The sequence below is a fragment of the Aquila chrysaetos genome, chromosome 8 (assembly GCF_900496995.4).
Source record: "Aquila chrysaetos chrysaetos chromosome 8, bAquChr1.4, whole genome shotgun sequence".
Taxonomy (NCBI): domain Eukaryota; kingdom Metazoa; phylum Chordata; class Aves; order Accipitriformes; family Accipitridae; genus Aquila; species Aquila chrysaetos.
This window is the reverse complement of record NC_044011.1, coordinates 16,562,182-16,588,665: the sequence shown is the minus strand read 5'-3', so window position 1 is coordinate 16,588,665 and position 26,484 is coordinate 16,562,182. Positions and strand designations below refer to the sequence as shown.

Below are 26,484 nucleotides of genomic sequence, written 5' to 3'. Positions count from 1 at the left end.
AGTCACTGTGGGGGGTTCTCTCTGGCTGGATGCCAGGTGCCCACCAAAGCCACCCTATCACTCCCCACCTCAGCTGGACAGGGGAGAGAAAATATAACAAAAGGCTCGTGGGTCGAGATAAGGACAGGGAGAGATCACTCACCAATTACCGTCATGGGCAAAACAGACTCGACTTGGGGAAATTAGTTTATTACCAATCAAATCAGAGTCGGGTAATGAGAAATAAAACCAAATCTTAAAACACCTTCCCTCCACCCCTCCCTTCTTCCTGGGCTTAAATTCACTCCTGATTTTCTCTACCTCCTCGCCCCCAGCAGCGCAGGGGGACAGGGAACGGGGGTTGCAGTCAGTTCGTCACAGATTGTCTCTGACGCTCCTTCCTCCTCAGGGGCAGGGCTCCTCACTCTTACCCTGCTCCGCTGTGGGGTCCCTCCCACGGGAGACAGTCCTCCACGAACTTCCCCAATGTGGGTCCTTCCACCAGGCTGCAGTTCTTCACAAATTGCTCCAGCATGGGTCCCTTCCATAGGCTGCAGTCCTTCAGGCACAGACTGCTCCAGCATGGGTGCCCCACAGGGTCTCAAGTCCTGCCAGAAAATCTGCTCCAGCATGAGCTCCTCTCTCCATGGGTCCTCAGGTTCTGCCAGGACCCTGCCCTGCTCCAGTGCAGGCTTCCCATGGGGTCACAGCCTCCTTCAGGCACCCACCTGCTCCGGCGTGGGGTCCTCCCCAGGCTGCAGGTGGATACCTGCTCCACCGTGGGCGTCCCTGGACTGCAGGGGGACAGCCTGCCTCACCATGGTCTTCCCCACGGGCTGCAGGGGAATCTCTGCTCTGGCACCCGGAGCACCTCCTCCCCCTCCTTCTGCACTGACTTTGGTGTCCGCAGGGTTGTTTTCTCTTACATGTTCTCACTCCTCTCTCTGGCTGAAGTTACCATTTGTTCTCCCCCCTGCCCCTTCTTAAATATGTTATCGCAGACGCGCTACCACCGTCACTGAGGGGCTTGGCCTTGGCCAGCTGCAGGTCCATCTTGCAGCCGGCTGGCATTGGCTCTGTGAGACATAGGGGAAGCTTCTAGCACCTTCTCACAGAAGCCACCCCTGTAGCCCCCTTGCTACCAAAACCTTGCCACGCAAACCCAATACAGTCAACTTGTTGCAAACAAAGAAGACTAGCAACCTCAGAGAAATGCTAAAATTATCAGAAAAGCACAGGGGAAAAATGGCATTATGTGAAAAGCTTAACTACATCATACAAACTTCATACCAAACTTTTTGCTTGGCTTCTAGCAATCAATGACCAAGTACTAAGAACCTGCTCAGCACCTTGAGCTACCAACAGCATCACCAAACAAGAATGCCTTTACTCCTGCAATGTTGTGTCTTGCTGGCAGGCAGATACATGACTCAATCATTCAAGAAAAATTATAATGTAACCACTAAAAACTGAAAGAAAGCATACTTCCTAAGTCATGCTCCTCACTACTCATCATCTAATTAAAAGTAGGCACAGAGTACACAGATGGGACAGTCAGTGAGAAAAACAAACATACGCAGTATATCTGAGAGCTCTGTACGCCTACAGGGATGTCTCTTCCCACGTCACTGTGGTGATACACATACAAGTGGTCAATATGGAAGTTATTCACATGTTTGTGAGTGCTGAGGTACAATGGAAACACATCCTCTAGCAGATGTGTGAGACAATAATAATCCATGCTACAATCCCAGCCAAGAAACCAAAGGAAATCAACTGGAAAACATCAACATCGACCATCCGGCAATTCATTTACCATAAAGAAGCCATCAACGAATGCAAATGTCACTTATATCTTTTTTTTCTGTTTAATTAACGAAGAAGCCTTAATTACCTTCTAGTCAGCGCTGCTCTTACCACTTTAGCCGCTTGCTGCAAAGGCAAAATTACCATGAGGAGAAAGTAGGAACTAAGGAACCTGTTTCTTTTATTTTTTTTTTCATAATACTTCAGAATTTGTTCTCTGTTAGATTTTTCTCACCAATTTCAAAAAATGTCAAATAATCATCACAAGCATGTCAAGTGTTATCAAATGTCAAGCACTATGTAGGTGGTTTAACCATCCCCTTTCTCAAACTACAGCAAGAGGGTGTGTTTCCACCTGCCACTCTACTGACAACGATAAATTGAACAAAAAATTCCTTCTAGCTTCACACAAGAAGACAACACAGCAAAATTAAATGTACTCAGTCTCTCACTCCAAGACAAACTAAGACCACTGCAGGGCATCATTTTCAGATCTAGCAGGAGCAGCAGTTCTGTGCATCACTTGATAACTATCTTCAGCAAGTAAAGAAGCACTCTGACAGGCACAGGCAGTCGTGACCTTTGTAAAAATATAGTGACTACACCAGTATGGAAAATCGTGTTTCCCTTCTGCAACATTTCTGAGATGCAAAAATGATTTACTTTGAATCAGAATGAAACTGTGTCCTTTTACATCATGCTATTTTATTTTTGCCAAAATGCTGAGAAAGAGACACCACAGAGACACCAGGATATTTATCCATGATGTAGGAAAGAGAGATGAAGTCTCCTGCTCCGTCAGATTCAGGTGAGGAAACTGAACCTGGGTCTATCTCAGCTAAGGTAAGATGCTTGATTAACAGCTAGTAGCTGTGAGTGTTTCCTGGTATCCCCAGCTCCACCTGATCTACTTACCCTATCACCAAACATTCACTACAGCAAATAGATTCAGACTCTAAAGCTCATGCTAAAGCTAGTCCCACAGGATGTGACTGACCAGGCTGAGATCTGTCTGTCCTCAACAGGGAAGAGTAATGCAGGATTGCAATTAATGACTAGAAAATGACCACGTCTGAGGTGGGTGCAAACCAAGTTGCACTCATGCAACTCAGCAGAGGATTAAACTTTCTTCAGCTCTCAACATTTAAAACCTGGCATATGAAATTGAAACTCAAGAGCAAGGATTTTAATAAATGATTCAACTGATGATAGGGAAAAGAGGATGATGCTATGCAGCTGGTGGATAACAAGCAATAGCTATGTTTAAAGAAGGAATGAGAATATTGGGGAAATCTAATATAGGAAACTACAGATCTGTGACCTACATAGTAACCTAAGGCTTTCACAATCAGTTCAAGGAAAGAAAAATTTAAAGTGTGGACTTAAATGGAAAATTAGATACATATAGTATGGGTAAACAGACTGTGTCAAACTAACCTGACGAGCCTTTGTTAAAAGATGTTTTTAAAGACAAAGAACACAGGATAAAGCGAACCTTCTGGAAAGTTAGTTTAAAAAAAAAAAAAAGAAACCTTTATAATATCCCAAGGGAAATTATTAGCTAAAATGAAAAGGATAGGAATTAAAACAAGGAAGAACTGGCTACCAGGTAAGATAACAATAGATTGGTCTGAATGAACTTCTAGGCCTGGGACAGGCTAATGGTAGATTTTCTCCAAGGTGGGTTTGGGGACCAATTTTACTGGATATTTTCATTATTTGCCTCAGCAAAGAAAGTACAATAGGAAGCACTCTGATTAAATACTCCAATAATTCAAAGTTAATACACAGAATTCATTAAGAGCATGACTGGAGATGCACAAAGATGATGCAGGATGACCGTGAAGATGGAGCTGCAGTTCCAGAATGAAATCGCATAGAACAGAGTTTCAGGGACCAGTAAAAACAATTCCTTCTATAAGCTGTGGCTCATCAGTTGGAAACATGAAAGGAAGAAAAGTGTGGAAGTGTGGAGAAGGGGTTAATAACATGTAGTTGTGAGCTAGAGCTACTTAAGCAATGGTCAAGGCCAGCAGATACTGATCAGTTATAACATTGGCCAGGAATATGTCTATGCTGACAATTAGAAGACTGGCTTCCAACCACCACATGAACGAATTTCTGGAACAAGCTTACCTGGGAGCAAAGAATGCAAACAGTCTATCCTATTTTAAAATGGAATATGATAAATGTATCAATAGGGCTGTCAAAAGCCTCGACTAGCAGAGTACCGGACTCACTGAGTCTGGAAATTCCTTCCCATCCTAAGTTCCTCTGTCACCAACGTAGCACAAGTATTACGCAAATACCTAAATACAGCTGCACAGGCAAATAGATGGCCAGAAGCCTCTGTCTGTTCAGTACAGCACAAGAAATACTTTAAGTTTCATTAGTGCTGGTGTGTAAAGATACTGGCAAAGAGTGTTTATGACTAAGAAAAGGCTTATATCACAAGTGCACATTGATGAAGAAGGCCCGACAGCTGTCCTACACCGCAGCTGCTTGCTGATTCCAGCTCAGATGTTCATTATTAACTCCAGTGGTTACTCTGCTACAAACTGCTCTTTCTCTTGTTTGTAGTTCTCTGGCACTTGAGAGGGAAATGGGGCTCTCATTTCCCGTCCTCTCTGCTGCAGTTTTTAATCCGCAGTAGTTAGACGCTTCAGATATGGCAACACACACAACACAGAGCTCCAAGCAATTATGACGGGCTTGGTCTAGTCTGTAAAAGACAGATACCCTGATCTCAGATCAGAGCAATTGACGGCATTTTTAAATACTGGTATTGTTGAGTGATTTCAGATAGATGTTGCAAACCAGCAATAAAGTGAGCACCAATTTATTTCTGAGAATACTAATATGAATTTTAGCTTGAAAAAAATTAGGATCTGTAATTATAAGGAATTATAGGAGGTACAGTCTATCCACTAGGAAAGAATGTATTCAATATTTTCACTAATTCCCAAATGCTGTAGAAACTGCCAATAAAACACAACACAGCCAATCTTCAGCACGTAGGATATTCTCCCTCTCCCTATTACAGAGAGTTTCCATAACACGGCTGCATGGTTTAGATGGAAATAAGATATTACATTTAGGTAATAAAGTTAAGCCAGGTGTATGGAAAGCTGCATTTTTCATTGTTGTGTGAATTCTCCGGGCTAATCAGTTAATTATGATAAGCTTGCAGTTCCCATATTCTTCTAGCCAATATTACTATCAAGAGAAAAGTAAGCTTCCAAGAGAAGATAACAAATATTTCCAAAATCCCTGGTGCAAATAATACTAAAGTCTGAGCCAACTCTCAGAAAGGTACAAAGCCTTGGTGGTCTTAATGCCTTCAGAGTTACTGAAAAACAGGGAGTGGCAGGTGAAGCATTCCAACATTGCCTGGAGAAGAGAAATATCAGTGTGGTGAACTCTAAAAATGCTCCCTTGGAGATTAGTACTCATAACTTCAGTTAAACAGTTCAGCCTGGCAGGTAGCACGTATGTGCTTATTTTTTTTGGTTCGATACAATTAAATGTATTTCAGGTTTTCAACAGTATATTTACTCTTGTGTAATGAAGTTAAAAAAATAGGCAGGTAAGCATTTCCTTCTGTATCCTTTTTCTTTCTGAAAGACTTCAAGAAATACCTTTCAAAAAGTAAAAGTTGATCCAAAGGAAATTCTTGGATGGCTTTCAAGAGACATTCTCACAATCTCTGTTAAAAAAGGCAGCCAAGTTTCACCAGAGAGATATGAAGGGTTCTGGGTTCACTAGTTCAGTTATAACTAGCATGTCTTGCTTATGCAAGGATCAGACCTTTAGGTTCTTTGGCTCATGTTACCCCCTGGGATGAGCATGGAAGGGGCACCCAGCAGCTGGCATCCAGGCCAGAGCCCATGCAATCTCTGCAGGCCTTTAGATTTCTGTCTAGGTTGGAAAGAGCACATTAACTGTGGTCAGGAAGGAGAAAAGGAAGAGAGTTCTAGGAGGAGAAGACAAACTCCTATGGAAAATTCATTAACTGTCCCACAATGGCCATTTGCACTGCAGAAATTGCTAGTAAAAGTGAGGAAGGTCTAGAAGATGAGGTGTGGGCATAAAGCTAGGTAGGTTTAGTAAAGCTGTGATACAAGAGGACATAGAGTTGCTCTAGGGCTTCTATCATGAAGGCCCAGGTCTGGAAACATCAGAAGGTGTTTGGAGGCATACAGTTCTTTAAGGTCTTCATACAAAAGCAGTTTTTTCCTCTAAACCCTCTTTGGCCAGAGAAGGATGATTATAAATTTGGTGATAGGTCAGCTGAAAAAAATGCGGAGCCCATAACACAACAATAGTCCAGCTCAACTGACATGTGGAGAGCTAATTTCCACCTAGGAGAAGTGCACCAAAAGGTCCTGCTTTACCTCAGGCTGTTGGTCTATTTCCTCTGCATGTCATAGCAGCAAATAAATAAACAAATAACTAAATAATTTTTTTGCACTCTGAGGTCCTACCCATACAAACCTCGACATATGAAAAATGACTGCTACACACTGAGCTTATTCATGAGCCACATTTGATTTCTAGACCAAAAGCTGTCTCAAGGTAGCTTCTGCACTAAGGAATCAGATCTAAGAGAAAGCAGGTAGGTTGCAGCCACAGATGAGAAATATCGATTGAAATGTATCATATCCTCCACCACTTCAAGCTGAAAGCCAAAGCAACTTGATTCACCTTTCATCTTCATTGGGGTTCTCTATGAATCTGGCAAACGACTGAGGTACCATGGACCCTAAGTGCAGATTCCTATTAACCTCCACTTAAGTTTTCCAGAATAATGGGAGTGTTCATGTTAGCGCAATTCAGTAATTTCAACTGGAATTTATGTAAGTTTTTAACTATTGCACAGTGCCAGTTTGGTTGTTTTCCCACAGCTGGTACTCACAGGCAAGTACTACTACTTAACACTCCAATGCTGGAATAAATTCGAAACAATTTATGGGCAGTAACTGTGGTTATTAACTGTACAGTGGTTTACAGCTTTCATGGTGCTTTAACCAACAGTTAAAAAGATAGTGAAATACTAAATTTATTACCAATTCAAACACCCCTTCCTCTTTTTGCCTAGGAAGTTTTCAAGTTCTTGTGCAAGCCTTTGACCTAACTTCAGATACCAGCTAACTCAAATTCTCATTGCTAAATTAACATCTTGAGTCTACTAATACAAGTAACTTCAGTTTCTAGAAAACTAAAACTAAACATGTTAAAGAAATACAAATAAAATGCACTGGATTTTAATAATTCAGAATTTTTTTAATCTCTGCAAGGTATTTTGGCTTTTATCACTTGTTGTCCTACGCATTTTGTAACCTATTTGGGGACTGGCTGGAAGGTAAGTTCTCAGCTTAGCTTCAAGGCTGTAACAACCGACTCTGGTGTAGCTAGAAACTTCATTCAGGAATTCATTCAAGATATTAAATCTGGAAAAAATATTAGCATACAGCTGTCATAACAGCAGTCTTCCTAGGTAGGGTTCTTAAACACAGAATTATTAGATGGCTGTCAATGACAAGACTGTTACCAAACAAGACATGCAATTACAGGCCAGACAAGAAGGTTCCCTTCATGGCCCCTCTCATCCATATGTTTTGGCTTCAGGGAGCAAACTATGAAACATCAGAAGGTGCTCTGCATGCTTCCTGAAGGACAATGCAACTAGGCTGCTTCTTCTTGCAGATCTGATTGATACTGCCTAGGCAAAGAGAAACTCATACTTCTGGCCAGGGTCTGAAATGCTCAAGGTAAGACAAGTCTCTCCTTTGTTCTCATCCTTCAGTGAGGAAAGTAACGCTTCTTCTTTAAACACTCCACATTTTCATGTTTAGAAAAAGCCAGCATGTTCATGCAAATATTCTTGTATCATACAGCTCGCTTAAGACATGCTGGGCCACGGGCTGAACAGTGGCTTAGCTCCAGTCAGCCACCTAACTTCTGTAGGCTGCTTTACAGTCTCTTTTCTTTTTTTAAAAGTATCTGCAGAAACATCCATTCTGAAGCTGGAGCAGAGTCCTTTAGATCCTTTCGGAGTTCCTTTGTCAGTTAACTGTTCATCATGAAGCAAAGTAATTTGACTCATTTGCTAATACAGTAATCAATAGGAGATACAAATTAGCAACATAATAGGAAATAGCTGCCTGCACTTCTGTAGCAATGCCTGATTTGCCCCTGCACATGCACGGAATGTTTTTATAGGGTTATTTAACTTTCTACACTTTCTCTGTCCAAGTATCTACCAGTCAGACAACTGTTCAGGCTTTTCAGTTTTAAGCTTAAGACTTCACACTGGCTTCTCAAATTGTTACCTAAATACATTCGTTTCTTAAGTGCGTAACAAATGCCTTCTTAGATACAGTCTCACTGGAGGCCATTGTTAGCCATAGCTCGTGCATCACCCTTCTATTCCAGCTCAACAGCTGGAGATGTGTGGCTGCGGTACCGAGGAGGAAGACACAGCAGAGCCCATGCTGGGTTGCCACCATCCTCCACAAGTGTCAGCAAAGGCTGCATCCCACTGCTGCCATTAGGTCTTCCAGGCTGGGGCTGCTGGACATGCAGGGGTGCTGTCAGTGGCTCCTCTCCTGGTTCCTGCTGCTACTGTGGGATTGCTCACATGGGATGGCTTTGGCCATTCTCAGAGGTCATTTGCATGGAGGAGAGCTGGAAAGCAAATGGAGCTGGCCCTGCCCAAGTACCAAGTATACCACCTTGGTGGTACATGTTCCTCTCCATCTCAGATTTATAGGCACAAAAGTAATGAAAACAGAAAGGAAAAAGGGGGGCAGGGGGGGAAAGTTACTCAATAGTTTAGCAAGAATTTGTGGCTAGCTTACACAGTTAGTTTTTATAATTACTCAACCTACCTTACCTCTGCGAAACACAGAACATCTGCTGTTTGATGTGTTTTAAATTATGCCTAGGGCACTGGTCTGTATGTTGATGTCTCTAACTTTATCATCATTAATAAATCTCCTTGCTGTCCATATTGTCACTCTACAGAATTCAGTAGGACTGGCAATGTCATGATTTATGCCTACATATTGTCACTGAGCCAGAAGGTCCAGCTCCACAGGGTTTAAGGGAGTTTACATCAGGAAAAAATTTGGCCCACTGACTTCACAGGGATTAAATCATAGCAGCATTTAGCAAAGCAGCACAGAACACTCTTTCAGTAGAAGAGCATTTAAGGCTGTCCCATTTTATGGCATAAACAAACTTAATTTGCAGCATACACATCTAACAGGAAGCCAAGAGGACAGTTTGTCAAGTGCCAGCAAGAGCTCATTAAACCACCTCTCTTGGGAAACACTCTGTATTGCAAAACATGCAATAGGGCAACAAGTACTCCTATGGATCCAGCTTCTGAAGAGCAAACGCTGTCTTTGAATTAACCTCTACCCTGCTATAGTCCCAGGTATTGTCACAGGCCAGACCTAGTCTTTTCCCAGTGATTCTCAGGAGCACAGGACAAATTAACGGCATACTAACAGCTCGAGTGGGAGCCAACCTACCATGATTGTCCAAGACTACTGTAATCACACACCTCACCTTTGGGCTTGCTTTGATGAACAGCCATTGCATGACCTATCACATCTATATGGCTTCCTGCTGAAGTACATTGGGTAATGAGTAAAAAAAAGAAAACCCAGCAGAGTCATGGATCTTCAGGCAGATAAGCAGTCATGCTGCACAACTACACGTCTACGTTAAAAAGGGGCACCGCTTTTCTGGTGTGTTGCCTCACACCATGCAAAACTACCAGATATCTGGTATTAGATCTACCAAGCAAGAGGGAGCAATGTGTGCAGACCTGCACAACTAACACAGATCAGGTCCCACATCTAACAGGACTGTGGGTGTCCTTGAAACTCAGAAAGCTAAGAAGCAATATTCACCTCTTCTGAGCTCAAAAGAGTTTCCTGCGAAAGAATAAAAATAACTTTCTTTAATTCCTCAACACATGCAGTGCAATGAAGGCCATGCTCTACGATGAAGAGAATTTAAATGTCGGAACAGCAGGTAGGCAAACAAACAGGACGTGATTTGGGAAGAACTAAAAGAACTCCAGAAATGTTTTTCAGTTAGGTTTTAGTTTTACTTTTGTTTATTAAATGCTTTGAACATTATGTTAGAAGACGCTTACGAAATGCTTACAAACAGGGCAAACAGCAACAAGCAGAGCAGTCCGAGTCAGTGCTCCAGGCACAGCCTCTAGCTGCTGGAGGCTAAAGATCACCTTAGTTTCACATCCTCCTGACTTTATCTCTTTTCTTAAGTGGGACACACAGGTCTTTCTGATATTCAGGCTGGGTTGGGGCTGGAAGAGGATGCAGGGAGTGCTACCTGAAGAGGCGTATGCAGAGACATGCATACAGCCAGCTTTTCCTCCCTCAACTCGGTGGTATCTGATGAAGCTGAAGAGAGCAAAGTTTTCTGGAGAAGCTGAGAGTTGCAATTACACTTTACAGAGGCATCTAAACATCTAGCGAAGAGTATTTGAAACAGAAAGTACCTTGAAATTGAATCCAAACCAATTATTATTACGAGCACTTTTTTAAAAAGAATTTAGTCATATCAAAATTAAATTTGTGGTCAACTGATGTGCTTTGCTTCTGTGCATGCTTACTAAGATTAAAATCAGAAGTGGCTCATGTCGGGAAACAGAAGAGTCACTCCCACATAAGGGTTCAAACCACTGGCCCTCCTCCTGAAGCAGTTACATTTTGCAAAAATATCTCAATGGTTAGCAGATCAGGAGCTGAAATATCATTGCTCCATTCCAGCACATATCCCAGCTACTTGACAAACAGCACGAAGCCTGACTCTCTCTCTCTGACTCCAGCCATGCTTTATACAACGTGAAATAGCTTCATCAGGAGTGACTCAAACCAGCATGTCCCAGGCTATGCTGCTGCCCGGGGATCAGCACGAGAGGTGGGAAAGCAGAGGGCAAAACAGCTAGAGTGGTGCTCTGTGGGAAGGTCAGCTGAAAGAGAGCTTGCTGCTCTGGCAGTAGCTATCCTTGCAACCAGTTCTCCCCCGGCAGCTGCTCCTCCTCCTGCTTACCTGGCTCTGGCCCTTGTCAGATCTCTGCACCCGCCGGTTCAACTCACTGAGTTTGCAGGGGGGGAGAAGAAAAAAAAAATAAAGTTTTCTCCTTAATTAGGTCCATCAAGGGCTCCAGCAAGTGCTGCTGCCAGCACAGGGGCAGGATGAGTGCTATGGGGCTGGAAGGAAGGGCTAAGGCGGTGCAGGGGAGGAAGAGGAGGAGGAGGAGCAATCCTCCCCCTTGTCAGCAGCGCCCAAGCCTTCTTCACTGCTCCTGGGACCACACCTCTAGAAAGATGGGCCAGACAGGAACCCAGACCCCGCACAGAAAGTAAGAGCCCTACCCCAAAGATGAGTAGTACAATGGAGAGCAAAGGAACAGTATGTCCATCTTTCCTTTTTTTTTTTTTGTTTTCTTTCTTTTAATGGTTTCTTTCCCATTTAGCTCTCTAACTCTCCCAGATGAAAGTGTTTCTTCATGCAGACTTGTTAAAGCATATCCAAACTGCCATTCCCCACTTTTTTCTTTCTTTTAATTTTTTTTTCTTTTAATCACAGAGATCTATTTACAAATTAGGGTTGATTTCAACAGTGTCAGCTAACCAGAAATGACAGCTTTTTTGGCAAAACTCCACTTGCTGGGGAAAAAAAAAATTGCCCAACTGACAGCAACTCACATACTGCAATGGGTTTTCACACCTACTAATGCTTCTACCTCCTGCCTCAGCACTCTATAGATATAGCATTAACCCACACGGGGATGCCCTAAATACAGTTTTCAATTCTTGTGCCTTCTCTGTTGTTTATTCCTCAAATATCCATGCCATCTTAAAATGAGGCATTTTTTTCCTGCACAGTTGTAAGAATTCCAGTCCAATTCCCTCATTTTTTAATTCTACAAAAATATTTGTTTAATTTCCTTAGCACTGGAGCTTGGAGCAAATTTAGTTGCTCTGTTATTTGGTTTTCCACATTTATGAGTGCATTTTTTTTAAAGTATTTCATCTCATTCCTTTTCCAGGATAAGCTTATTACTAGCCAAGCGGCTAAGCAGCAAGCACATAGCGTTGCCATGTGGGAGATCAAATGATATGACCACAGCAGGTCCAAAATACAGCTACAAGGATATAGCAACCTCTTGGAGAAAATGAATCACTCACAGAAAATTCCCTGGGAAAGATTTTTAGGAGTGGCAGAGTTAGTGGCTTTGGAGAAAGTCAATCACTTCCCTTCTGTACAGTAAAGGCTGCCAAAGTTTGCCACGAGGTATAATTGGGTACCCTCAACATAGCAGAATATGTAGGAAAAGGCATTCATCAGAGTTATGCTAAGGAGTTGCAAAACTGTAAACAAATGTGGACAGACTATTACCAATGAAGTTATACGAAGCCAGTAATTTAAAGTAATTCTGTTTAGCTTTCGCCTGGTGGTTGTCACCAAGCACCAGGCAGGGTATTACCACGTGACTCAGTGCTGAAAATTTCCATTTTCCGAGCACTTTGTTAATTTTAGCTCATTAATCCTTACAGTACTCTAGAAAGATAAATAGAGTTAGTTATTTTTTAAAAACAGGGAGGCAATAGAAGAAACTTTAAGGTTTTTAACTCCAGGTATGTACCTTGAGCCAAATTGTGCTTGATTTTTGAAAGAGGTCCCCCTCCACTGGCACTAACTGACTTTCAAAGGCACTGCCTTGGAAGAACAAGCTCAACATGAACAAGCAAATATCTGAAATTATTTTTGAAAACTGTGGTCTTAAGAGTGACTCACTCAACTCTACCAAAGGAGACAGAACGGTATTAAACACTGGATGTGAATTTAAGAGTTTCTGGCCTACAAATCCTTGCTTGGATCATTAAATACCCACTCTTCTTATCTAAAATCTTATTCAATTCCTGAGTGAGTAACAGGATGTAGAACAGTTAAACCCTTTATGATTATGTATTAATTCAAAGTAATGCCATTTTCTTCTGTTTCCATTTGAACCTGATCAGGTGATCGGACACTAAGCACTGAATTCAATAAACATGAAAGTCCTTCTCACAAAGCTTAATTTAGAACTATTTGTTCCCTTTCAGAATAAAATAAATCTTCCTTAGCTGCTTTTAAGCAGAAAAGCAAATATACTATGTCCCTTTATCCACTAGTGCTTAGAGTATAATACATACTCCAGTAATTTCCTATTATAGTGGAATATTTGCACAGGTTGCAAATTTATCCCAGAGGAATGAGGAATCTAGTGAATGGACATATACATTTATTATACTGAATACTCCAGGTAATGCTGGCCTATGATATCAAGCCAACAAGCTGAATGATAGCCCTGGTATAATTATGTAATTAATTAGCTCTATCATAATTTTTGTTTTATGACACTAACTTTTATGTGCCACTAGTCAATTTAATGGCATTTTAAATTGAAATAAGGCCCCTGAGAGAGATGCTACTTACTGTATCACAAATCTTGTATTCAGATTTCTTTTAATTTCAAAAGATGACCTAATAAAATTGCTCTATAATTAAATCCGTTCTAAGAACTTCTCCTATGTGATTCTTTTTCTTCTCCCATTTTTAATTACGAAAAAAATTCCAATCAGAAAACACTTGCCACCATAATTATATACAAAAATCAGCGATCCCTTTTCGTACCTTTTGCTGCTCTCCTCGCACAGCAGTGCACCCTGGCTAGCTTTCCTGCAGAATTTTACTAGCATCCCCCAGAGGTGCAGCGAGGAAACTGCACCCTTTAGACTCAAGAAACTAGAGGTAAATTTGCTTCTATCTTGTTTGAAAAATAGTCAAGGTGCGGGAAGAAAGGAGAGCAAATCCCCATGTACTTTCCATTTCAGACAGGCGTTTACAAGTATTCTGGTATCACAAGATGTATTTCTCACGTGAAGTAAGATCAGCTAAAGGAAGGGGAGGGTGACCACAGCTTTCCTCCACCCAGCTCTACGTGTCACCTCCTATCTCCAGCCGAAAAGGCAACCCAGCAGTGAGCATTGGCACCTTACTTAGGGCTGGGGGGCCATGGTGCCATCCAGGAGCAGTCCTTACCATGCAGGCTTTCGGCGCCTTTCCTGCCTGCTGCTCCTCATACGGAAACCCATCAGGATGTCACCCTGACACAGCACTGTTAGGGTATGTCCTCCATTTGATGCTTAAGACAGTGGTATTACACTGAGTAAGAAATATGAGCAGGTAGTAGCAAAACAAACCCTATGAAAGCTGTTTTCATAGGCTTTCTTCTACACAGTGAGCAGCTGTATCCAATGGGAGCCCAATAATATCATTGAGTGGGAACAGAGCTAAATGACTCCTTTCTGAGGTGACGATGATTATTGCATTTAAGATACCCTTAACGTATGCGGTACTTTACCACATGTAAAGCATGGTAAACACAGAACAATACTTCTGCCTCTGAAAGCCATCACATCATTTCAACCACCGATGCCTGGGAAACGGATGTATTGGAGGTAACCAATGAGATGACACAGAACAGTTAAGAGAAGCACTTGATATTAGTGGATGGTGCAGCCAAACAGATTAAAAGAATATAATTTCCCTGCAGAAATGATCATATTCTGTTCCATTTCTACTTTCTAGAAAATAATAAAATAACAGACAGATATGGAGCACAAATGGAACTTATTTGTACTTGGGTTTCTCAGTAAGATAAGCACAGAATTTTAAATATAACTGAGTTTTAAAAAACAGCTATATTGGAAGTGAGGTGAAAGTAATGGAATTATTGTCAACCTCTTACCATTTGCTGTGTTCTTTTTGAAGTTATCTAGAAACTCTTCCAGGAGCTGTGACTGGTTTGGAGGGGGCAACAAACCCTTTGGGTCCCTGGAAATGTCACCATCTGACCAGGATGCACATAAGGGTTGCTGAGTCCCATTATGGTTCATTCTCAAAGTAAGCATTACACTTCTCTCCGAAAACAGTAACTCCATCTGCCTGAGGTCAAGATCAGACACAGCCTCTCCATTTATGCTCAGGATTTCATTGCCTACTCGGAGCCCTGGGAACATGTGAGAGGAAAGGGAAAAAAAAAAAAAGGGGGGGGGGGGGGGAGGGGAATATAAAACGTAAAGGGTCACAAACCAAACCTTATGCCAATTCACCTTTTATTTTTGTAGTTTTAATTCAAATAGCCTAATCCTACCACAAGTCCATTAGAATTGATGGGAGATTTATTTGTGCTATAATTATACAGATTGAACTCATGCTTACTTTGATAGGTTTTACACGTAGTACAGCAATTGAGTTGTTTCTTTCTAAAGATGCTACAAAATTTGATGGGTAGGAGGGCAGCACAACTTTCAAGATGAGAACAGAGGCACCTCTCACAACTTGGATACCACCAGTGTACAGCACCATGACACATATTTCATTATCTGGGAAGAACAAGGCACTAGTCACGCAGATCAAATCATTCATGCAAAACTGGAACAACAGCGGATGGAGTCTTTATCAGCTTTTGTATAAATCTAAACAGTGGCAACAGCTGTCTTTCAAGGTCAGCAATAACCAAGTGGTCATTACTCTCACGTAGCAAATGAAACTCTCTGTCTCCATTCTTCTGGGTTTGTGTCTCTGTTTTTCAGAGAGCAGAACTCACGTGATCCTGCTATGCTGATGAAGAGAAGTATGGTTTCTGAGCAGCACAGTAGAGAAGGCACTCACAGAAACATACGCAGAAAACTATTTTGGGGAGGGAGGCTACTTTTCACTGTCAGCAAAAGTGGAAGTGATGGGTCTTGGAGACTGACCAAGCCCATGAGGTTCGCCAGTGTGAGGTGAACTCTTTCTTCAGCCTGTTCCTCTGTGCAAAAGCACTTGGTCGGATGGCTGAATGCAGACTTTGTCTCCAAGGGTGAACAAGAACTCTCCCCGCTATATTGGAAGGGTAATTCATTTACTCTGTGTACATTATCTTTCCTAATATCACATACTTTCCATGGTCTTCAGGAAAGAAAACTATGAATAGGAAAAGCCAAGAACTATTTCAGACAGCAGTACTAAAGCTCCTTCATGTTTTGGGACTTTAAAAAGATAATGAAGTACAGTATTAAACATAAATACAATACAATACAATACCATACCTTCCTTGTATGCTAGTCCATCAGGGAGAACATCACTTACAAATATACGGGTAAGATGCTGATTTTCATCAACTTGTGCTGTGACAGCAAAGCCTGAAATAAAAGAGGTTTAAATCAAATAAACTCTTTTGGAAACATTTCCTTTTTCTTTTGTGCATTTCGTAGACTCTACACAACCAGGGGGAAGATATTTCTCGTGAGAACACACCCACAGAGCATAGAGAAATTATCACATTGTTTCTCAGTCATTGTAAGGCCTGTTAAAGTTAATAGGACTTTTCAACTTCCAGGAAATGTCATGCTGTGCTGTAAAAAAAACAAATTACATTTAAAAAAAAAAAAATTTCTACTTCAGGCCCATATGACATTTCAATAACACAGTTCATTGTTATGATAAGAGTTCTGCAGTGTGTCCCTCAGACATAGAGGTGTCTTAAACAGATCCAAAAACTGGAAACTCAAACTATAAAGCAGCAAATCCATATAGACCAGCGAGTGAGACAGCCCAGAAGAGAATAATTTATACCAACAGACTTGCAGCTAAAAAACAGCACAGAGCTGCCTTACAAAGGTATCTGTGCAAGGTATATAATTATTCCTAGGCATAACTGCCTCCCACAGATAAAAAGCCTGTCAGAATTTGTACCAAAGAACACTCCGTTGATACTGTGTCAACAGAGGATCCCACTACCAAAAAAGAAAAGGGCAGACCTTGACCATGGCCTGACTGAGACTAACTGTATTACTCCTGGCAAAGGACATTTGTCTTCTGACAATTCCGTGCTTGAATTATTTGGCCAGTGCAGCAGAAGTAGAAAGTGGACCCTTTCCAAACATGAGAAATGCGCTTGTCAGTGTAAAACAACCAGCTTGGGACTTTGTCATAATGCCTTGAGTCCTTTGCAGACTCAGACTTTGAGCTATCAAGGATGGCCCTGCCTGCTCTCAGAGACAGAAAAGTCCTGAAGAGAGAAAGTAAGCAATGAGAAGAATAAAAAGAAAAATTCCTAAGAGCTTACCAAAATCACTTATGTTTTCAGTCTTTGTAAGATGAACATGATAAACATTTAATGGACAAATTTCTATTTCATCATACACCTGTTGGAAAAAAAAAAATAACAGAAGTAATCAAATTATGAAATTGCAAGCATCAAAACCCAAAGGTACAGCATGAGAAATAAGCACAATATCCTTTGCATCAATGAAGAGCCAAAACTTGCTGTCTTTACACAGAGAACTGTGTTACTGTGCAAGCACCACTGTTATCAGTGGGACTAAATGCAGAGTAAGCTAAAGATAGAAACCCAGCCTGGAGTAGAGACTAACACTTTGCTTTTGGACCAGAAGCCCCACTTAAATCTTTCTTGAAGAGAGTGTTTGCAGTGCCTAGTCACCCAAACGTCTGCATAGGCATGGAGTGTATGAATGAGGATGACAGAATGCAATCCAGGAACAGCTTTAAAACCTTATTTTGGATCTAAATCACACATATTCGTAGGTGATAATTCAACTGTAGCTACAGACATCATGGAGCTTTATCTAAAAGGAGTCACACTTTCCTGGTCTACTATGTATTCATATGGTTCAGGAGCACAGTACTCAGTATTTTCATCAACCAGTCTTCTGAGTTGTAGGCCATAGTGTCTTGGCTCCAGCTGTTTCATCTAAGGAATAAAGAGAATGGGGTTTGAAATTTGTTATTTATTTCCAGAATCCCAGAAGACATAGCAGTGACACACTCACACAAAAAAACTCTTTAGAAATCATGCAAAAGCAATCCTCAACAAGTCATTTTCTAACTGTTTTTGTGGTATAAGCAAACTAGCTGCATTGCTTAGAAAATAAGGTTCAAGTGTGATTTCCATTTTCCCTTACGATCCTCCCAAATCCTTTCATAAACACTATGTCTTGGCTATTAGATTAACTGAGCACTGCTATATGTTACCAAAGATATCACAACTGTTTTCTGTCCTTTTCAACTTACACTCACAACCGTCTTTTTCTGTGACTACTTCTAATGACTCAGTTCTGCTCAGCAACTTTTTCCTCTGATGTAGAAAATAGATATGCACGTATAGGCTGTTAGGAGAGGGGATGGGAAGCAGGTTCCCTAAGGGTTTGCCTTTATTGCGTTTTATTTTTATTGCTGGGTTTCATCTACGATCAGAAGTTTTACCTATTTTTTTTCACCATGTGAGGTCAAAGCAAAAATCCTCTTTCAACAGGGAGTCAAAGGGAAATAGGAATATTCCCAAAGGATATTAGCCTGAAAGTGCGGAGCCCCTGATAGGAGTCTCTCTGAAAATCAGGCTGCTGGTGAGACCACTGCACAAAACATTTCATTTTAGCATATTAATAGAGCAACATTTCTAGAACAGGAGGAAGCAGCATTTCTAAAAGAGGAGGAATGACTGCATCCCTGAGGGCTATTTAACCTCTTCAACACATCTCTGCAGCTTACTCAGTAGATTTAGATTTTGTAACTAGTAATTACCTTAACATTTTATTATGTGTAACAGTTTACGAGTTGCACGTGTTCTGTATCCTGAACAATTGTATTCAAATGCACATTTTTTTCTATATGAGCTATCCAAAAGCCTCAGATGGAAAACAGAAATGAGAAAATTATAAACCCCATAAAGCATGAACGAAGAGGAAAAAAAAACAACCACCCCTTGGAACTTTATCCTTATACACATAACATTCAAACATGGTCTGTTAAGAAGAAAGATTCCTTACACTCACCAGAGCAGAATGAAAATGTAAGAAGGAAAAGAACCAGGATAGATGAGCAGAAAGTATTCAGCATTAGAGAATGCTTATGAAAAGCTTTACACACAGAATAGAAAGAAAAAATAAAACAGAAAAACGTTTAAGGAAAAAATCAAATACTTTAAAACTAAATTTTCATGCGATACAGACAATGAAAATTAAAAGTCAGCTTTACAATTACAAATACTTTGGAATGATGGAGTAAGAGAGGTAAGGAATTTCCTTTTCAACTTAATTTTACGTTTATAAATTTTATTTCCTCTTTCAGGGGTCTTGCATGTCACTGTTAACTACTGCCAAATGTTTCAGCTCTACCGTGCCATCTGGTGGTCAAATAATGTCTCAGACAATCCCTTTAGGCTGACTAGGTACAGTGAATTTTTAAAAGTAAAGCCAGGCATTAAACTGTTTCTCCAGGATTCAGTCTCCACCAGCAAAAGCAATGAAAACATAATTTCTTCTCAGTGGTGCCATGGAGACGCATTGTGACTTGGCTAAATCAGTATGGTTTTTTTGATGTAAAAACTATAGTTCACCCTGGACTTTTAAAAACTTGTATAATTTAATAAATTTTTTTGTTTACAACATTACCAGGTGCAAAGAGCCATCAAGCTGGGTCCTTTCCTCCATTAGAAGCCTCAAAATTCGTTAACTTCAAGCCAGTTGAATGAGCTTACCTGAAAGTCCACTCTAACCTATGCCATAAGCTACAGCTGGATTTTGTACAGAGCAGGACTCCTTTTTTTCCTGTTTTTCCCCTTTACTTGTGAAGTAAATAAACTGTATTTACCAGCTGTCAGAAAACAGAACTTGGGACTAGAAAAGTTTTCCAAAAAGCTTGTTTGCATAATTTAAGTGACTTAAATCATGAAGTAAGAGCTAAATTCAAGCACTGACACATGTGGAGACAAAGGTGCTGGGTACGTTGTTATGTTCTAGAGGTGCTGGCCTTTTGTCTGTAGTTAAAATTGGTATTTCTACTTTACCTTCAACCTGTGACTCAGTTTTCTATCCCACGATCTATAGCAATCCCTCTCAAATTGCTGGCACTGACTTTCAGAAGGGAATGCACTCTGTGAAATTCACAAGTAGAGCTGGTATTTAATTAAAAGCTTAAAAGGGTCCTTTAAGAAGCAAACATATATGATAGCCTTTGTCACAGCAGTCTTAAATGTCTTAATCTCCTGGCATTAAGTCAATCAGTCCCTGTTACTCATCTGTGATTCATTTTCACAGAACAACCGGGTTCTCTGCAATGACAACATAGAGTGGACACGTGCTGAGATTTCTCAGGGGCTGACTACCTCGCTAAGCGTCACCGCTCTTGAAGTATTCACTGTGCGCTCTCTTGAGCAATGCTCCTTGAAAACCTTTCCACAACCATTGTAACTACATTGACTACAATACATACATAACACAACTAAAGGAAATAGAGCAATGTGCCTTAACACAGTGACAGGGAGATGCTGGTACTATGCTCTCACTATTTAGAAATCCTGGTATATTACGTTCCTTCTCAAGTCCACAGCTGTTAACAAGGTGCAATTGTACATGAAAAGTGAGTACCTTGCATGCCAAAGACAAAACATCTTCCACCCTGTGCTCTGGCTTGAGGGTCAGCGCCACTCCTTGGCCGTCACAGAAGTGAACATACGTCTGTGTTTCCCAGGCATTCTCCTTCTGGATGCTCTCTGGCACTGAGCAGTAGACATTCAAAAAGTCATCGACTTGCTGCTGGAAACAAGGGAGAAAGGTATAACACATGGGTGTTGCAAAAAACCCCAAAAGTACAATTACATCGGCAGTTTGCAGTGGATGTGTTTTTAGACACAGTACTGTGTATTTCCCCATGGCAAGACAGGGACGAAGTTCTGTTACCTGCTCTCATTCACTGTCAAAGACTTGATTTTCTTGAGGATGGATTGCACTTCCTCTGCATTCCCATTACAGGTTTTTATGCCTTTATCTCATACTAATTATTAATTTAACTTGAAGTGAAAAATATGTAGCTACCTGATATTATAGCACAGTGGGAATAAATTCTTAAGAACTGACTAGTACAATTTTACCTAATTAACAAATGCAAAAGAAATGTAGTTACTGTAATTTTGACAGAAAATTACAATATAGTAAACTTCCAGTAGAGAGCACTGCGGAGCAAGGCTTGCCATAACATAATAAAGGACTAAAGCAGGAATAAACTGTTTCTATTCTATTTACAGTGTAAGAACATACTGTTTCATAGGTAGCGCAGGGTATTTTCCCATTTATCATTTTGCTTCACTTTCACCCTCGTTCCAAAGTCGCTCCACTTGATCAAATAACAACATCCACCCTGAATAAATTCCCTGTTGCTTTCTTACCTTTCATTTTCATACTTGCTCCTGTACTGCACTTCAGGCTACACGTTTCAAAGGAAGCCATGCAAGGAGAAGAAAAACACTGAGAGCTGTTCAGAATTTGGAGTTTCACCTATATACTTGAGCCTGCCTATTCAGCACATCACTTAAATACCCACATCAAGGCATTTATGTTCCCGCAGAGAGGGTCACTCGATTCCCCTTGCAGTCAATGGAAAGGGACAATAACACCGTAAAGTGGCAGAGCTGCCACTCAAGACATATCTTTAGATATCCTGAGCTGTTCTCAGGAGTGCCTACCTCCCTAATGCTTTTTCTTTGTATTTTTGTTTGTTTGTTTGTTTGGGTTGGGGGGGGGTTGTTGCCTACATAACGCCCCTTGATTATGCAATTCTTCCTCCTCGCTCTGCAGGGCCACAAGCCCAGGGGTGCACTGCAATTAAAAGCTGCAGTAAAATCACGGCACTGGGATTGCTTCCCTTACTGCAGGCAGCAAAGTTATTGACAACAATCTACCAGTAGCAACAGAGAGACCAATATTATTTTGTTTTTCCAAATAACAACTGAGGCTGTGAAAATGATGTAGTAAGCAATCCTATGCAGGTAATTACCAAACAATGCAGAAATTCAGGTTGCAGCCAACCCAGAGTTGGCACAATAATAATTTGATGCCAGAGTAACACTGGTTTTGGTGGATAATATTAATGAACTAATGGCATTCACGGATGTTATATCTCTTGCTCAACCGTCCTTCTTAACTAGTTGAAAATGAAATTTCTATTAACATGGGTCCATGGAAATCCTACTAAAATCCAGCAACTACCGCAATTAATGGACCGATGAAATCTACACCAGGTGAAGTTTCACCTTGGTGGCTGTGGTTCCAGACCGCTCATAACACTGGTGGTGTTGAAGATGGTAATTCCCACAGAAGCGTGGTCCTGTCAGAAAGCACTAAATCAAGCACCTGGGAAGAAACGTTGACCTCCTTCCACAGTGTAAATGACAGAAAGGAGAAAGGGCAAGGCAGGCGCGCTGTGCAAGAGTTTAGCAGGAATGAGTCGGACTGAATTCTCCAGTGGCTTCCTCCAGGGAAAACCAAAGCTATGTTGCCTCAGCTCAGGAGATGCTCCCAGCAGCTCAGAGGTTTATAACTACCACAGTGGTTCACTGCACTGCAACAGTAGTTCTTCAAATCTGTGTGACTGAAATAAATCTCACTATTGCCAGAGACGAAAAAAAAAAAAAAAAACCAAACTCCAAAACAGAGGATTAAGGTGATGACAAATAGGTTTAAGGCCACCTTTTTTCTGGAAGTTTTTAAGACAGGGCAGCATGTTCTGCAGCCAATGTGAGATACTTCCCTTTCCTTGCCACGTACACTGGTGCTCAAGCATACGCCTTGAGATAAACTCGCCTCTGTTATTAAACATGACTATGTTCCTTAACTGCACTCAAGGTACTGTTGCTTCATCCACATTTTCCATCTCAGAAAATCTGACATAAAAAGAGATTTTTTTTCCTGTTATGCCTGCAGTGACTAATTCTACAATAGTTCATTCATTCATTGCCACATAAAGTTATAACAACCCATCCAATTTTCCAGAAATAGGCGCCAGGATTTGCAGACTGTCACACGATGTGCCACAGGGCTGCCGGAGGACCAATAGGTTACTTCATAATTTCCTCCCACTATTTGCCTCTGGTTTTATCATCCTTTTCAGGGAAAATACAGCCTCCCTGGCAGACTTCACTATTCGTCATTTGCTGCACTCCTCAGGTAGCATTTTATAAAAGTTTTGATGCTGTTTTTGTTTTTCATTTGAAATCAGCCAGTGAAACCAGGCTGATGCCAAAGTAACGGTTTGCAGAGTTATGATGAATCATTTCTGAGTTGTCGTATGATTCATCAAAATGTCAGGATCTTAAAAATGCCCACGCTATATTTAATTCCCATTAAAAAAAGGTTTTAGAAATAAGGTTGAGATAATAATAATTATTATTATTGATAATAATAATGTTGTTTTTCTAGAAAGAAGGTTGAGCTCCAGAGCTCTGCTTCAGCACCTAAATTGGGGGTTCTTTTTTAGTCTTGAAACACAACCCTGCTAAACTTTGTAAATGCCTGGCCCAAAATCTGCAGCGACATTGCCCCCCCTCCGCTGGTCCCCTCTACCTAGGAAGTGGGGCTGCGAGCCCCTGCCTGAAGTCGGGGAAGGCTGCTTTTATCCAGAGCTGGGTCAAGAAGCCAGACCTCATCCCTTCCCCAGCATGGCACCAAAGGGAGACGACTTCATTCAGCCTGCTCCCTGGCACCTTCAAAACCTTCCTCTGTCTCCTCAGAAGGGTTCACAAAGAGCAAACGCTCTTGTTCGGCCAGAGGACGGGAGACCCACAGCAGATGCCATTGCACGAGGCAGCACCGCTGACCTCCCAGCCCCGAGGGGGTCGGTGCTAAATCGAGGGTCTGGCGTCACAGCCCTTTGGGAGAAACCTTCAGTGGGTGCACCCAAGAGATTTTGCCTCTTCTCAGTTTTAGGAGGGACCAAACCTTTCCATGTTTTAACAGGACCAGACAGGAACGAATTGTGTTTGCAGTCTCCGTGGTGGGAAATGGATGCCATCTCGCACCACACCCAGTGGTACATTCTGGAGGAATTTGTAAGTGTTGTCTACAGGAGATCATTTCACCCAGAAATACCTCATGATTATAATTTATTTTGAAAAGAGAGGAGTTATTTGGTTTAAATACTTTCCCACCCCAGGAAATAACCAGCAAGTGGTCAAATAACTAAGGGAATTCAGGTGTTTCAATATACTTCGTCAAAGAACAGTCGAAATGTGAAGACACTTTCAGAAGGCAAAAGAGCATTACAGGATTAGCTGCTGTCAGTGGGAGATGCCTCTCTCAGTAGTGTAACTTTTGCATAATTATATATTTTTTACCTAACCATTAAATGAATGTACTTGATGAGAAAATAAACCATGTAGCACATAATGATACAAAAGACCAACATAAAAACCTATGAAAAATGATGAACTTTGTCCAAACCTTGCACACAAGATTCGTAGCAGCTCTTCTTTACAGTTAATAATTCATTACAGTTAATAATTTTCAAGAGCAATATTTCATTTTAAAAGCAGATTTTAACTTTTTGTCTAATACCTGGTACACAAACTCAGCTGAAAGGGAACAGTACTGTAGTATGTTGTTTTTGGTTTTTTTTTAAGTCTTCTTTCAAGTTTTAAACTGCTTCGGCAGAATATCTAGTTCAGGGAACAAAGAAGGAAAAGGGATGGGGGTAGATGGGAAGATAAATACCCCTCTGAGTCTGGCACATGTTGCCATTAAAGAAATCCAGCTGTACTATACAGAAAACAAAGTCCAGAAACCCTGTGCCTAAGACTTAATTTGAATTTTTTATTTGAGGCCTGCACAAGCCTACTGAGGGAGAAGAATTCTGTCTATGTAAGCCCTACAGTATACAGACAACACTGGGTGGTCCATACATGTATGCTCTTATGGATTTTGGAGCATCCTGCTTTGCTTCCAGACCGGGGGACGGCGACGTTATCCCCAGGAAGGCTGCGGGAGCAGAGAGGGACCTTGACTCACACCAGGCAGGGACGAGCAGCAGCTCTCCTCCTCCTGGGCACTGGAGAACATCAGCCGCAGCTATTTACTGGGTAATGCTGTTGAGGGGATGCTGCTTCCTCTTCCTTTACTTGAGCAATCTCCAGCTATATATTAACTCTCACTTCTCTGCTGGTATGCTCCACAGACTTTAATTAGACTTTATTTGCCTTTATACTCAAAATACACAGGTTCTGTTGAAGTAGGCAAAGGGGAAAAAATACACTTTGGGTTTTGCCATACTGCACAGGATGCTTTCAAACAAGCTTGGCTCCAAATCTCTCTCAGACAGTGTATACACACTGTAAGGATTAGTGCTGTGAAGAAGCTTCTAGGGATTTTTTTTTTTTTTTTAATGGCTACCATGCACGTTCTGAAACTTAAGTTAAAGTGGTTTCATTGGTAGAATTATAATCCTGCCAGCTAACGCTAACTGCGGTTTATGAACCTCTGTGGGGTTTCTGAACCAGGCTCATCATACACTTAGTGAAATACATTCAGGAATTTAAAAACAAGATGGTGCAGAATGAGGACAGGCATATCTTACCTCAGCAGAGTTGGCTGAATTCTGGATACCAGCAAATCCATGTCCTCCAGCTGAATCAAAAATCTATTAAAAATATTACAGAAAAATAAATAGGTTAAACAAATAAAACCCTTTATTTCTTACCTGTATTTGGTAAATTCTTTGAAAAAAATAAAAATGAAAACTAAAGTTATAAATATATATCAACCTGCTAAACCCCAGGGATCTTTTCATACCTTTTTATTGCTTTATTCTGACTAGAAGAAGTATTAAAGAAATAGAAATCTCCCCCTATAAAGAAAATTTAAGCAGATTTTCTCTTTCAGCCTACATGCACACACACATTCAAATACATATAAAAGCATTCATGTCATTGTTCTCTCCTATCTACTGTTTAGCAATAAGATTAAAGTCTTTTACCTTCAAATCATGCACTACACTGGAAGTTATAGTTTCACCCTTTAGGATACTGTTAGGTACATCTACAAATCTCATAATGATTTAAAGGAACTATTTCAAATCATTGTTGCTGCTTTCTAATACTTGTTACCCTACAGTTTTTCATGTCTTCTACCTAAGCAGTTAGCTTGACACTATCGATGGCAACATTTAGCTTAGCTTTAAAGGCATACTTGACCCAAACCCCACACTATTAAGTAACAAAAATAGCTGACTACTGCGTCTGCTTTGGAAATGATGAAAGCAGAAACTGAGACTTACGTTCCTCATCTGTTTTGAAAGGTTAACTAGTATCTCACAAAGGTGTTAGGCTTATTAATGAAATTTTTAAAAGTCCAATAAATGGCTATGGATACAATCAGAAATTTTGGTGATTAGGGTTATATAAACACACAGATAGTTCTATACAGTTTATACATGATGTTGAGATTTGCAGGCAATAACATTACCCTCCCGAAGTGCAAATATAAATAGCATTTTTTTTTAACTCCTTCTGCAGTCAACAAATCAGGACAATATCAAACTTACATCTGTGCTTTTTTTGTTTAGGTTTTTTTTTTTTTTTTTTTTTTTGTACTAGCAAAAGCCTTTCAGATAAGCCAAGACAACAACAAACTCTCTTAAACTTTCATATGAAATCCAGTTTCTGCCAATTCAAATAAAGGGCACCACTTCTGAACTTCCTCTTCCTTGTCTCACCCACAGATGTAATCAAAGTATTTTATTGTTTATCATTTCTCAAAACAGTTTATCATTTAGACA

The 26,484-nt window shown here is 40.8% G+C and overlaps 1 protein-coding gene across 8 annotated transcripts in view; it reads right to left on the bottom strand.

Moving 5' to 3' along the window:
• The window catches only part of TIAM2 (TIAM Rac1 associated GEF 2), a 142,231-nt gene that overhangs the window by 36,473 nt on the left and 79,274 nt on the right, over positions 1-26,484 (bottom strand). For 5 of the 8 annotated variants that reach the window (XM_041125371.1, XM_030022333.2, XM_030022335.2 and 2 more), the window contains 6 exons: positions 25,285-25,347; positions 20,310-20,477; positions 17,531-17,635; positions 16,991-17,069; positions 15,972-16,064; positions 14,627-14,887 (listed from right to left, as the gene is read on the bottom strand). In XM_041125371.1, coding sequence (XP_040981305.1) covers positions 14,627-14,887; positions 15,972-16,064; positions 16,991-17,069; positions 17,531-17,635; positions 20,310-20,477; positions 25,285-25,347 — 769 coding nt within the window. Of the gene's footprint in view, positions 1-10,878; positions 11,056-14,626; positions 14,888-15,971; positions 16,065-16,990; positions 17,070-17,530; positions 17,636-18,716; positions 18,801-20,309; positions 20,478-25,284; positions 25,348-26,484 lie in introns of those variants that run through there. The other 3 variants (XM_030022331.2, XM_030022341.2, XM_030022343.2) reach the window with 3 other exon arrangements.